This window comes from Volvox carteri (assembly GCF_000143455.1).
Source record: "Volvox carteri f. nagariensis unplaced genomic scaffold VOLCAscaffold_44, whole genome shotgun sequence".
In the NCBI taxonomy this organism is placed as follows: domain Eukaryota; kingdom Viridiplantae; phylum Chlorophyta; class Chlorophyceae; order Chlamydomonadales; family Volvocaceae; genus Volvox; species Volvox carteri.
This window is the reverse complement of record NW_003307587.1, coordinates 389,535-402,417: the sequence shown is the minus strand read 5'-3', so window position 1 is coordinate 402,417 and position 12,883 is coordinate 389,535. Positions and strand designations below refer to the sequence as shown.

Sequence of the window (12,883 nt, the reverse complement as noted above, 5' to 3'; positions counted from 1 at the left end):
GGCGCGTGTATGTATGTGAGTATATATGTGAGTATGTGTGTTGTGGTTTCCTCTTGGAGACGAGGTGAAGTGGGATGATAGGCGACCCAAGTGAATTACCTAGGAGCTGGTAAAGGGGAGTTTGACCAGTACCCTACACTCCGCTATCCTAAGACCCCTCCGATCGTTCTTTCATGTCACCAGCATGACCTCCCCAGACATACATACACATACACCTGGTGGGTCTCCCCCCCCCTCGTGCCTCCCCCTCCTCCTCCCCCTCCTCGTCCCGCTGTCATTCCAACTCCTCCTCTCCCCCCTCCCCTTCCCCCTCCTCTCCCCCCTCCCCTTCCCCCTCCCCTTCCCCCTCCTCTCCCCCTTCCCCTTCCCCCTCCTCTCCCCCTTCCCCTTTCCCCTCCCGCCCCACCGGTAGCAACAAGCGGTAAAAGTGGAACAAGTCGTTGCCATCGCGACGAGGTACGTGCTGCTCGACAAAGCGCCGGAGAACCTTGATCTGAAGGCCGCGGACATACGCACGGACAAAACACACACACACACGGATTAAGACGGATGATCGGATGGTCGGGACAGGGGGGTTGGACTTGTGGGGCACTCGTCCTAGAGCGCGGTGTTTCGGAACATAGGCCAGCGGCTTTGGAATGGGAATTCAAACTAAACTAGGAGAGTTGGATTGGGTTTTGTCGGGCAGCCCTTACCCAAGGTAACGCACTAGCGCACACTGACGTCCTACATACATACTGACTGACAAGAAAGAGTGCGTACGAGAGCAAGTATATGGGTGCACTACGGGTGATCTGTTCGGATCCACTGAAACAGTATTCAAACACTCTTCCAGAGGCTGATGGGATTTTTTTGGTTTGTTTAAGCAAGGATTTGTGAATGCTATGGTGATGTTGCAGGGAAGATGATAGCGCAATAAACCCTGGTCCCTGGCTGTCCCGCCGGAATCCTACATTTCGAAGCCCTGCAGCGCCCTTGAAACCGACCGGAAAACGAATTTCACCTTTTTTCCATTCTTTTGCGGAGTCCTCGCCAGTGTTTCCACTAGTTTTGTGAAGCTTTCAAAGGAGATTTGGCCCGCGGTCGCTGGTTTCCCGCTAGTTCCGACAGCCGTTTGTGATGCGAGCATTTGAATCTGTTCAAAACGGCGTAATCGCCGCTGTGCAGCTTTGTTGCTGCGAGTAATATAGATCTTATGATACACAGGACCCTGCCTGTGTGGGTTGTGAAGGCTGCACACTCCTGTTTTGAAGAAGCAAACCGTCGAAAAGTCCTGCTACATAGTTGACATGGGCATACAAGAAGATTGAAGCTATTTTCATTAACACTGTTTGTTTATCATTTTTTGGTAACTAACGCGCTCGTACGTGCACGAATGAACTGCAAGCGTTGCAGGGCAGGAGGCCATTAAATCTTTCCAAACCTTCAATTGTACTATGCGATATGTGATGCATTACCTTCTCCAATCGCTCAGCTTAGCTGGGCGATTTAGGATGATGCGGCATAGCATGACATGTCACGGCATGGCAGCGAAGGGTCGAGGCGCGTCTATCTTGTCTTGCCTGTTTTTGACAGGAAGTAACGTAAGGAGTGCTGGAGATGAAGCCTGGACTTGGGGACTGGGAATTATGCAGTGGGGGCGGAAGCGACCTGCGTAGATGTTTCAGTCACCGCTTTTTTCCTCCTGCACCACGTCGCGCATGGCTGAAAGTCAAACAGTTGTCTTAATATACAGAAGCCTGAACTTAGCAGCGTTGGGGCGCTACGTCTCGAAAGCGACGCGTGCGTCCGCGCTTCCCCTTCCCCAAAACCCCGCTCCCAGGTCGGGCTGTTCGCATCCTAGCAGTCATTTTCCATGTAAGCTGCTCAAGGCTTCCCTGGGTAAGAAAGCCAGCCCGGATGTTTGGGCGGGGGAAGGTGCGAAATAGTTGAGGGATGCCAGCAAAATGCCGTGTGTAAATGCGCGGTGGAGCCGTGTGCTGGCTTCCGCGATGGGGGTTCCGAGGGTGCGCGATGGGCCGACATGGAGGCTTGCATTTTATGAAAGAGAGGTACTGGCTCATGACACATAATTGTTTTGAGACACGAGGTGTCATGTAAATACGGCAACGGGACGTGGGGGAGGAAGCTAATAGAGGAAACAGTCCTGAAGAAGTCTGAGGGGCAGCTAACGCGAGCGCGACAGGTGGTCGGGGTAAAGAGCTCAAAGGGGGGAAGAGGCTCGCTCAGTTGCGGATGCGCCGGAAGCACCGGGGGAGCCGGACCGAGGTCCCAAAAGCGATTTCCTCCCAGGGGCCAACGACCCGCCCAGGGTAAGGATTTGAGAGCTGAAGCCTTGTACCCCACTACCTGTTAACTATGCTGTTGTAGAACAATGAAATTAGACCGATCCACAACATAGTTTGCAGAGTTACAGCGATGGCCAACAGCACTAGGGTCTGCAAAGGGTCACTCCCACCACTTTACCAGCCAATAGAACCTGCCAGGTTCGGGTTAAAGTCAATATATTTCCTGTTGATGCGTCGTGTGCGATCGGCTATTTCTGGCATCGGTCCCGACAAGTCCGAGCACCGATGCAACAGGATAACAACACTTCGGCATCATAAGCAAACCATTTGTACAGTGACGTGAACAGAAGAAGCTCTCATGGAGTTAGGGCAACAAACCAGCGACCTGCCCAAGATCTGGTCGAAGATTGAAACGTTGCAACCTGGCAAGCAGCTTTCGCACAGCTTTTGGTTTACGAATTAAAGCAAAAAATATTCTTCCTTTCATCATGGAAAGGTCAGTGCCGCAGGTTCTCGTCCCTAGGGTTGTCCAGTGTCAAATAATTTCCAACTCCTTGAAACATACTGTATCGATGCTAACGCGTGAAAGCTTTCCCCGGGCTTGCAACGTGGATGTATGTTAGGCTTTGGAATGGTACGGACGCATCTCACAGCCAGTCCTTCGTGTACGGGCGTAGTGCGGTCAACCATAGAAGGATGCACGTGAACCAAAACCGTTGGTAAAACAATTTTCCCCCTCAATCCTTACATCTCACTAACCGTTTCACAGGTTTACGGACCACTGTCCCTTGCATGCTTATCAAAAAGTGTATAGCTTAAGGCGGCCTTATCCTACTAAAGGGTCACCCTTTTATCACGCCCCTTGGAGTCATTCTGGAAGGAGCTGCTTATTACATGCAACCCTGGTAAGATCAAAAATTTGGTATATCTATCTGTGCGTACCTTTGGGAATGCAAGGCTGCTTGAGGCGGCTGTATAGTTAGGAAGTCGCGACGTTGCCGATCGTCCCTAATTTGATTGACAAATGTGCATTTCCATAAGTTATGCTCAAAGTTGTGCGAACGGTGCTGGGCATTAGAGTGGGTTGGGAGGCCGCCACGGGGTGCGCCACGGGGACTCCACCTGTGCTTCTAACGGATGTACTTACTAACGTTTCTGCGTTATCGAACAGCTGCTAGAATCTGTTGCGCATGGCGATTCTTGAGGCTGCCTGACTTTGCGCTATGGCACTGTAAGCCTCCGGATTTGCTTCAGGCGGTGCATTCGTCTTAGGCCTGTAGGCCTATGGCCTGAAATTACTTTTGCAACATTTTCCGACCCTTTGCTGTTGTGCTGCAAAATTTGCAGAAATCGACGGACAGCCCGACGACGACGTATAATCGCCCGACGACGACTGCTGCCGACTGTTGCCGACGGCAGACAAACGCGCCAAAGCCGTCTCCTGTCACTTCATGGACAATTATTTAAATGCATTTACGTAGTCCAGGCTGCGGGCTGTCGGTTGCATCCGTTTTCTGTCAATTCGCAGATTTCAGCCGCCTGAGCCGGCGGCCGCTCTCTCAGTGCCAGCTTGGGTTGAATTCGCCACTAGCAACGCACTGTCATTTGACCTACCGCTTAGCTTAAACCAATCGGAACCACATCTCTGATATAAATCATGCACATCGCTTCAGCCTACCCGCGTCTGGCGCTGGCCGCGCCCATCTACCCGTCCCACCACCTCCCCACGGCGTCGGCAGCCGGGACGGCCAGCGACTGTACGGCGAGTACGGGCACAAAAACCGAGACGGGCCCCTACCTTCCCCCAGTTTTCACCAGCAGCGGTATCGCGCTCATTCCCGAGCGTCTGTCCATTGCCAGCATCGGCTCACCTGTCACGGCTACAAGCGCCGATGTGGACGATGCAATTATGGAGTCCATAGAAACGGAGCTATTTGAAGGGGACTTTGGCTTGGGAGGGGGACCCCAGTGTGCGGCCTTCACCTCCAGCCCCTTCCTGTCCGGACCAGCAGCGCTGGCATGCTGTCTGATGTCAGGCTATAGCAAACTGCCGGACAGGGTCGACAGTAGCGCCTGCAGCAGCGGCGCCTCGTGCGTCGCGACCGGCGGCCGCGGCGGCGCTGGAGGAGGGAGAGGAGAAGGAGGAGCAGGAAGAGGAGATGCCGCCTCTGCTAGCGCCGTCACCACCGGCGGTGGTGGCGGCAACGCGACCGTCAGCGCGACGCTGACTGAGGCCCTTCGGTGCAGCGGCGACGCCGCAGCGGCGGCGGTAGCCGCCGCCAATGCTGATGTGGAGCGCAGCGGGACGCGCTTGAGTCGTGGGGTCGTCGCGATGGAGGCGTTGATGTTGAAGCCGGGGGCTGTCAATCATGGCGGAGTTATGATGTCGGTTGACGGTTACAATCGGTTACCTAGTGGAACCAGCGCATCGGCCTCTGCCGTATCAACTACTTGCCACGTCGGTGCCAGACCGCGCGGCGTCGTAGATTGCACGGCAGCGGCGGCGGGTGACCTAGTACGGCAGATCGCGTCGCAGGACGGCTGCGCCAACGGCCTCCGTCACACCGTCGTCGCCGATACGGCTCCGTTGGCTTCCTCCGCCGCCGCGTCAACACCTCATTCATGCCCCCAGCAGCAGCAGCAGCAGTGTCAACAGGCGGATCATCACGCACAGGTGTACGACTGGGTCGCCGGTAACGGCGCTGATCCCTTAGAGGGCCGTACTACGAGGGGCGCGGTTGGCGGCAGCTCCTGCTCGTCCACATCATCCTCCGTACTTCCTGCGCAAGGTCAGGACGGTGCCGTTGCGGCAGCGGCAGCGACAGCTCCCTCCAGCCGTACCACCGACGGCGATGCCGCGACAGCGGCGGCGGCGGCGGCCGGCGCCGCCAGGCGTTCAGCCAGAACGCGTCGCTGTCCCACTCGGATGTTCGTACAGCTTGGGCGGCGGCAAAGGCGGGCGAGCAGCTGCGCACCGATGCGCAAGGTAGCGGCAGCATCGCCTGTATGTCAGTCTTCCCGCCGCCTCAGCTGTACGACGTCCTGCCGGACATCAGCGTCTGTGCAGCTGATCAGGATGGGTACCAGGCCGCCGCCGCCGCCGCCGCCGCCGCCGCTGCTGGTGCTGGTGCTGGTGCTGGTGCTGGTGCTGGCGGTGCTGACATCGTTAATGCCGCGATTCGGGCGCTATTGAGGATGGATCAGCCGCTCGACCTGCCGTACACTCAGAAGCTGCCGCCGCCTTCAGAGTACGACACGGTAAGAGGGGTTGCAGTAGTTGCCGCCAGACGCGGTCAGGCGGTTAGGTGAGAGTGACTTCGGGGGTGTTGCGGAGATGTCGGGGCTGTCCGTCGTTCTTCTCTCTGTATGTGTAGACATATGTATGTATGTATATGCGTGCTTGTGTGCTTGTGTGTTTTGCGAGACGGATCCAAAAGCGATCGGGAAGTTGTTTTTTGGGGGTTGGGAAGTTATTCGTTGGTCGTTGGTCGGTTGCTCGCGCACTGGGTGCCGGTTGGAAAACGCGAATGAATGTGCGCATGTACGATAAGAGTTGTCGTACTTTAGGGGAAGCTGTGGTGAATGCTACTGTCGTGGATTTGTACGTGAAGCAGACAGACGTCGCGATCTCTTCGTACATCGCAGGCGCTCCACACTAGCTCTGCCGTTGGCGGCGCCGATGGCCGGGAGGCCGACGGCGCTTTTGCGGCCGTACTTCCGGCGTCAGCGGTGTCCTCCCTGGAGCCATCAGGCGTTGCGGCGGTTGACCGTTACCTCCAGCAAGTACTGCAAGACTCCAGTCCCGAGCGCCACGTGTTTTTGTGCAAGCGGCCGTTGGGGCTGGCGGCCTGCCGGGCGGTTGCCAGCTGCCTGCGGGTTTGTCCCGGCATCAAGTCAATCACGTTGTCGTACTGTGGCGTGGCGTGTGAAGGTGCGTACGACAGATAAAAGTGCATAAATGGATGTAGTGATAATTGTATGCTTGTACGACTGTACGATTATCAGTCCTCCATATAATCTGTCTCCATTCCTCCGTCCACCGAACCAAACCAACCTAACTTGGCTTCTCCTGCCGTACATATGTGTCGTAAAACCGCATCAGGCATTTCCGCGCTATGCGACGGACTGCGCACGTGCCGCGACCTGCTTGTCCTAGACCTGTCGTACAACAGCATCGGTGACGGCGGCGCCGCCGCGCTGGCGGCGGTCCTCGTGGACGTTCCGCAGCTGGCGAGCCTCACGCTGGCGGGCAACGCCGCTCTAACCGATGTGGGGGTGGCGGCGCTGGCGGCGGCGGCGCGCGGCTGTAGCGCGCTGCGCCGCGTCGGGCTGCGCGGTACGGCAGCCTCGCCGGTTGGGCTCCGCGAGCTAGCTTCCGTACTAGCGGGTAACATGAGGCGTTCGTCGTCACGGCGGGGTAGCGTGGTCACTATCGGCGGTACGGCGGCGGTGGCTGGCGGCGGCGGCGACCGGCCGGTGACGTGGGATGGTACGGTGGGTTCGGCCGCCGTCGCGGGCGCCAGCGATGCCACCTACATCTCGCAGCTCTGCGCACTGCTACAGACGCTCGTACAACCAGCGCTGGCGGCCGAGCAGGCGGTGGCGGAAGCGGTGGCGGAGCTGATGGCGGCAGCGCCGAAATCGTTCACCGCCGGCGGCAGCGGCTGCGGAGGTGGCGGCGCTTTGCTGTCGCTGGGTGACGGCGCCTGCGACGCTGCTGCCAACGATGGCGGGCCCGAGTCCGACCTGTTGTCGTACTTGGCCGACGGCTTGACGTCCCGAGGTTACGGAGTCGCAGTGACGCAAGCCCTCGGCGGAGGCGCAGGCGGGGAATGCCTGCGTAACCTGCGCCACAGGTTCCTGTCCGTGACCTGTCCGCTCGCCCCCGGTGTCGTACCGTCCGGGCCGCCGTCGCCCGCCGCCGTCGCCGTGGCGGCGGCGTCGCTGGCGCGAAGTGCCAGTGGGTCTTCCATCGGCCAGCGCCGCGGCAGCCGCGTTGATCAAGCCGGTGCGGCGCCGCTGCCGTACCATTCCGGCATTATTATTGTGGATCCGGAACTTCGTGAGCAGTTTGAGGTGGCCATGCCAACCGCGAGGTACGAGTCCCTGGTGTCGGCCTTGCCGCGGGTATACGTGGGCGCCGAGGAGCGTCTTCCTCTCGTGGTTGAGGTACGCACGTGCGCCGCGTGTTTTGGAAGAGCTTGCGAAAAACGTCGAATATATTTCCCAAATATATATTTTTCCAATTTCCATAATAATCCACAAATATATTTCCAATTGGAAATATGTATTTCCAATATATTTCCAATATATTTTTTAAAAAAGGTGGAAAGTTATAACAATAACAACAACATTTTTTGTTATATCCTGGTAAATTCTGGACAATAATCGGCCTACTGCGTGCATTTTTCACCCGGGGGCAATAATTTAACGACATCACCATCACACGTCAAGTATCATCCACCATTCGGGTAGATATCATAATATGCTCAATCCGAATCCACATCAGTAAGCGGCGAGCCGAGCCAAGCCAAGCTTTCATCAACGCGCGTAGGAAGCCCCTCACGTGCCATGACCAACACTTGACGTATGCCGTACACTTGCTGTACGTGTGCACGAGCAACGTATGTCCTCGTATGTACTGGCGATAGGTCACATGCATGCATTACATTAGCACACATGGTGGCGCATTGCCGTACGGCAAATAAATGGTAGGAAATCGCGAAGAGTCTTCAGTCTCTAGTCAGAGAGAAAGGCGGCATATGTAAAAAGCTATATTGTAAAATACATTGCGTGACAAACGAAACAAAGGCTTGAGTTTAACTTTTTTACGTTTTGGGCGCCTTCGTTTCTCCATCCGGTCCTCCATCCAATTTTGCCTTCTGCCGTCCAGGTAATGTGTGACGAGATGGCTCTGGCTCTGCGGTCCAAAGGCATGATCATTCCTCCCTGGAGAGAATCTTCCGCCATGATCTCGAAATGGCAGCCCAAGCAGTCCAGGCTCCTAGTTCCAGGCGCCGTCGTCAACACATCAACGGGCACAACCGCCACCCGATTTACCGTTGGGACCAAATCCGGATCCGGATCCATGTCCGCTCGGAGCAGCACCGCCGTCACCCCGCGCGTTTCGCTGGCAGGCGGCATGGCGGCGAGCACGACGACAACAGCCGCCACCGCGGCTGCTGCTTCAGCAGCAGCTTCGCTGCACATGCAGCGGCGGCGGCAGGACGGTGACTACAGTGGCGGCGGTGCCGCAGTCGCCGCTTGGGCGGCAGTAGCGGCAGCGGCGCCACGTCTGCCTCCCGGCGGAGGCGACGGCGCTGAGCCATCTCTAGGCGCTGAGCTGTCCCTCGAGAGCTCGCTCGAGTCGTCACGCGACGGCGGCGGCGGAGGCTGTAGCTCCAGAAGCGGTCACAACACCCCGGGGGTTTCCCTGCCCCATTCTTTTATGTTTCGGAGGTGTACGAGCACCAACAGCATGTCCGCCTCCGTGGGGCTTATGGGGCCCCCCGCCCTCATCAGCAGCAGTAGACCCGCCACCGCCGCCACCGCCGCCGCCGCCGCCATGGCTACTGTGACGGCGGGCCTGTCAGCGGCCTTTGCTAGCCGTACCACGACAGCCACCTGACGACGAGCTGTCGCGAGGCGGCGGCGGCGGCGGCAGCGGCGGCGGCACCGCCGCCGCTGCTGCCTCTGGCAGTGGCGACTGGCGTTACCCAGGGTGGCTCAGCCTGCCTGGAGCAGTCCTTAGCTCCTGCCTAAGATCCCCGGGGTCAGGAAGGGGGGTTGCTTGCCGCGTGTGTGTGTGGAGCTCAGCTGCGTGTGGGACTGGATGGAAAGCGGTGTGCGCGCGCCCGTGTCTCTCTATGTGCGTGTGTGTGTGTGTGTCTGTGTGTGTGTATGTGTGTGTATGTGTGTGTGTATGTGTGTGTATGTGTGTGTATGTGTGTGTATGTGTGTGTATGTGTGTGTATGTGTGTGTATGTGTGTGTATGTGTGTGTATGTGTGTGTATGTGTATTTGGATTCCTTTCCTCGGGGGTTGGGGGGGTTTTATGGCCCCGGGGGAGTTGGGCATTGGGGTGAAGAGAAAGGGGTTTGTGTGTTTGTGGAATTCAAGTCGACTGTGTCGCCCACGTACATCTCCAACAGCCAGTATGTGTGCTGTCTCGGCCAGGGCATGCGAGACCCTGGCTTGTCTTGGGGAGTCGTTAAGGGAGGTGTGAGGCGAGTCGCTGTTTGAGGCTCTGCTTTAAGGGGAAGCGTTGTACGCTCCTGCTGCTGCTGCTACTGCTACTGCTGCTGCTGCTGCTACTGCTATTGCTATTGCCTTTTGCTTTCAGGCGCTGCCCGCTACGCTGTCTGCACGTATGTCTGTTATGTGCTTTGTTGTCTGTGCCGTACTCTTTTAAATGGGCAGCAGTATGGTGTACCTTTGTTTTGTTGAAGTCGTTTTCTGTTCTTGTCGGGCTCCCCCCCCCCCACACACACACACACCCTTTGCCGTTTTGCGCGTGTCGGGTTATGCGTCCTGTATGTGTGTGTGTCTGTATGTCTCCTAACAGACCTCCCAACGGATTCATTTGCATCGAAATGGATTCGTAATGCGGTCATCATGTGGATCAAACTCAAAAGAGCATCAATCAAATGGTCATATTGAGACATTGGAATGCCGCATGTCGTACAAATAGAAAGTGAGTCGGTTGGGCAATCGAAAGTGATGTGGCGCGTGGTTTTTGGGCATGGTCGCTGGGTTGCGAGGTGCTCTGTTGTGTACGGCGTCGCGGTGGTTACTTTTTTCGCGTCTTGGGCTTTTTCTCTCTCTGTTGCATGCATGTATGCATATATGTATGTATGTGTGTGTATTATTGCTTCGAACGATTAACCAAGTAGCAGCAGTAAGCAGCAAAGTCTGATATGTGTTCCTCGGGCGTTTGTTGCTGCAGCTGCAGAAATGCGAGGATGAGCTGACGGGTGTGAATGCTATTAATGATTGCGATGGTGTCTGTGTGTGTCTGTGTGTATGGGGGGGGTGGGGGGGTAATAACCAGCGGCTGCCGTGGCGACGGCGAGGGCCGGGGCCGGGGTCGTACAAGGTACTTTTTGGGTACCCTCTAATGTTGCGAAATGAAGCGAATGTGGGCTGCCGTACAGGGGCCGTACCGGGGTTGGGACATACCGCATGGTGGCATGGTACTGCTGCGGAAATGCACTTCGGTGGCGATGATGATGATGATGATGTTGGGCCAGCAGTACGGTGGAATTCATCGACTTCTCATGTTGTTGCTTCTGTCGTCTTCATTTTGCTTGTGGTGGAGGCTTTTGGCTCTCGCTTACATCATGTCTCTGTTGTGTGTGTGTGCGCATGTATGTATGTGTGTCCTCATCCTGTTCTTTCCGTGGCGTCCCCGCTACTGCCGTCACCTGCCGTACCTGTAGGGTGGCTGTTTCTCTTCCGTTGCATATCACTTGGGAGACATTCATCGGTCGTTGACGGTTGGCAGTTGGTGGTTTTTGATGCAGAGTGTTAGTGTGGGAGAAAGAACACTTGCACACACAGAGCAAAGGGAAAGCACTGCGTCGTTTCCTTGATTGGCTGTGGATTGGTTGTCGGTTGCCTCGGTTGCTGTTGTCAACGACTCGATGCGGGTTTATAAAACACTTTTGATTGTGCCCGAGCGCCCGAGTGAGTGACTGAGTGAGCGATTGTCTTTGAAGGAAGTGTGTTGAGTGCGAAGTGTCTCCTCCTAATCTTCAGTGCCGCCTTTCTGTGTTGCAGCTGCAGCTCTTGCTATAGCTGCCGCAACTGCTGCTGCTGCCGCAACTGCCGCAACTGCTGCTGCTGCTGCTGCTGCTGCCGCTAGATATGTGATGCCGAACTGAGCTAAGCAGGGTGAGCGGCGCTGTCCTCCGTCCTGTCAGTCGCACGGGGGGCCGGGTGGGGGAAGGGGGGGCTCGACCGGGGAGCCGCCCGCGACAAAGGAGGTGGGGGACGCTATGGCGGATGGACACCGCCATAAATTTAAAACGCGAACGCGCAAGGGCCACTGGTCGGGTCCTAGGTTGTACGGCAATGCGTACGACAATCATAGACGGCCTTCCTTTCTCTCCGTTGGTGTGGTTGTGGGAAATCCAAGGGTGGGAGGGGGGCAGACGGGCAAACCCACCGGGCAGGGAACCGGGGACTCAAATTTTAAAGGTAACAACAAAATGTACGTAAGTATACACATTTATAAAAATACCTTTTCCTTTCAGTGAAACCTGCAGTGCCGTACTTTACCGTACAGTGTGCTACCTTGCGGTGGTGCTACCTTGCTACCTGGGCGGGCGGGCACTTTGGCGTCCTTGCGCCTTTTCCCGCTGTGTGGGGGTTTGGGGGCTTTGCTCGGGTGGGCTCTGCGGGGGGGCCACGGCTGGCTGTGGGCAGCTGCTGCTTGGAAGATTAGGTCAACTCGGACTGTGCGCGCCACCACCAGCTCCAGGAGGGCTCTGGTGCTCTTTCGGGGCGACTTGGGGATGGTGCCGTAAATTTTCGTCGTACCACGTCGTCGTATTATCGTAGGTACTCGTATCGCTATATCATTAGCTTCACTAACTCAAGCAAGTTTGCGAGTTATTTTTGTACCAAGGGTTGCCTGCGCGCGGAGGGTTTTGCCGAGCTGAGCTCTGTCCCCGTTTGGTCGCTTGCGGCCGATTTTTGTTGTCAGCGGGGGCGGGGGGCTCTTGTCTCTAAGTGGTGTGTGTTCCTTTCTTTATGCACCATCAATGCACCTCCCTACCCTACTTCCCGCCTTGCTCTGCTCCGCTCTGCTGGGGAGGTTGGAGGTTGGAGGTTGCGCATTCGGGGGCTACAGGGCGGTCGTAGCGCCGATTGGATCAGGGACAGGTGCTTTGCCAGTCGATGCTAGTCAGGCGAAAAAGTAATAATGCCGTACAATAATTTTCTTCGTGGCGTGGCGAGCAATGTACGGATTTGGGTTTGGAGATCAATCGGTGGACGTGGACTACTGGTGGTGGTGGTGGTGGTTTCGGAGCGGGGTGGAGCGCGCCTGTGTGCTGGGCTGTAGGCTGACGTGTCTGACCCTCGAAGCAATTTGGAGTTTCAAGTGCTGACGGGGAGCTGCACGTGAAGTTAATGGAAGGCTTTTGGCGCTGTACGACGGTACGACATCAGATTACGACATCCTCTGCTGAACCAAATCACCATCTTCAGGACGTGTATGTGAGGTGTGACCGAATGCGCTGGAGAGGAATGTGTCTGAGCAGACGTGTGCGTGTGCGTGTAATAAGGCTACTATACGTTTGACGCGTGGATTCAGCGCTGGGAAAGTAAAAAACGGGGAGCGCTTCGGAGGTTGTTGAGGGATTTTCTGCACTTTGTAGTAGCACTAAATTACTACTGCGTGCGTGCGAGGTGCTGTGGCCTGTCATAAGAATGCGTATTTGACCTATGTGCAATTTTGCTGTTTATTTAGCTTGTATTATCAATTATTATTATTATTATTATATCATTAAATAACTGGTTGTAGATACTAATATATATGACTATTATTTAGTGACGTGGATAGTACGGAATGTACGGAAGTGCCTGTAGGC

General features: G+C 56.2%; 1 protein-coding gene across 1 annotated transcript; it reads left to right on the top strand.

Moving 5' to 3' along the window:
• Nucleotides 1-9: 9 nt before the first annotated feature.
• Nucleotides 10-8,916, top strand: VOLCADRAFT_95456 (uncharacterized protein; the record flags this gene model as incomplete). The annotated part of the gene is made up of 8 exons (XM_002954616.1): nt 10-15; nt 413-456; nt 1,823-1,917; nt 4,028-5,077; nt 5,227-5,546; nt 5,934-6,219; nt 6,391-7,457; nt 8,182-8,916. 8 exons carry the CDS (start codon nt 10-12, stop codon nt 8,914-8,916), a joined length of 3,603 nt encoding a protein of 1,200 aa, XP_002954662.1.
• Between the last annotated feature and the right edge of the window lie 3,967 nt (nt 8,917-12,883).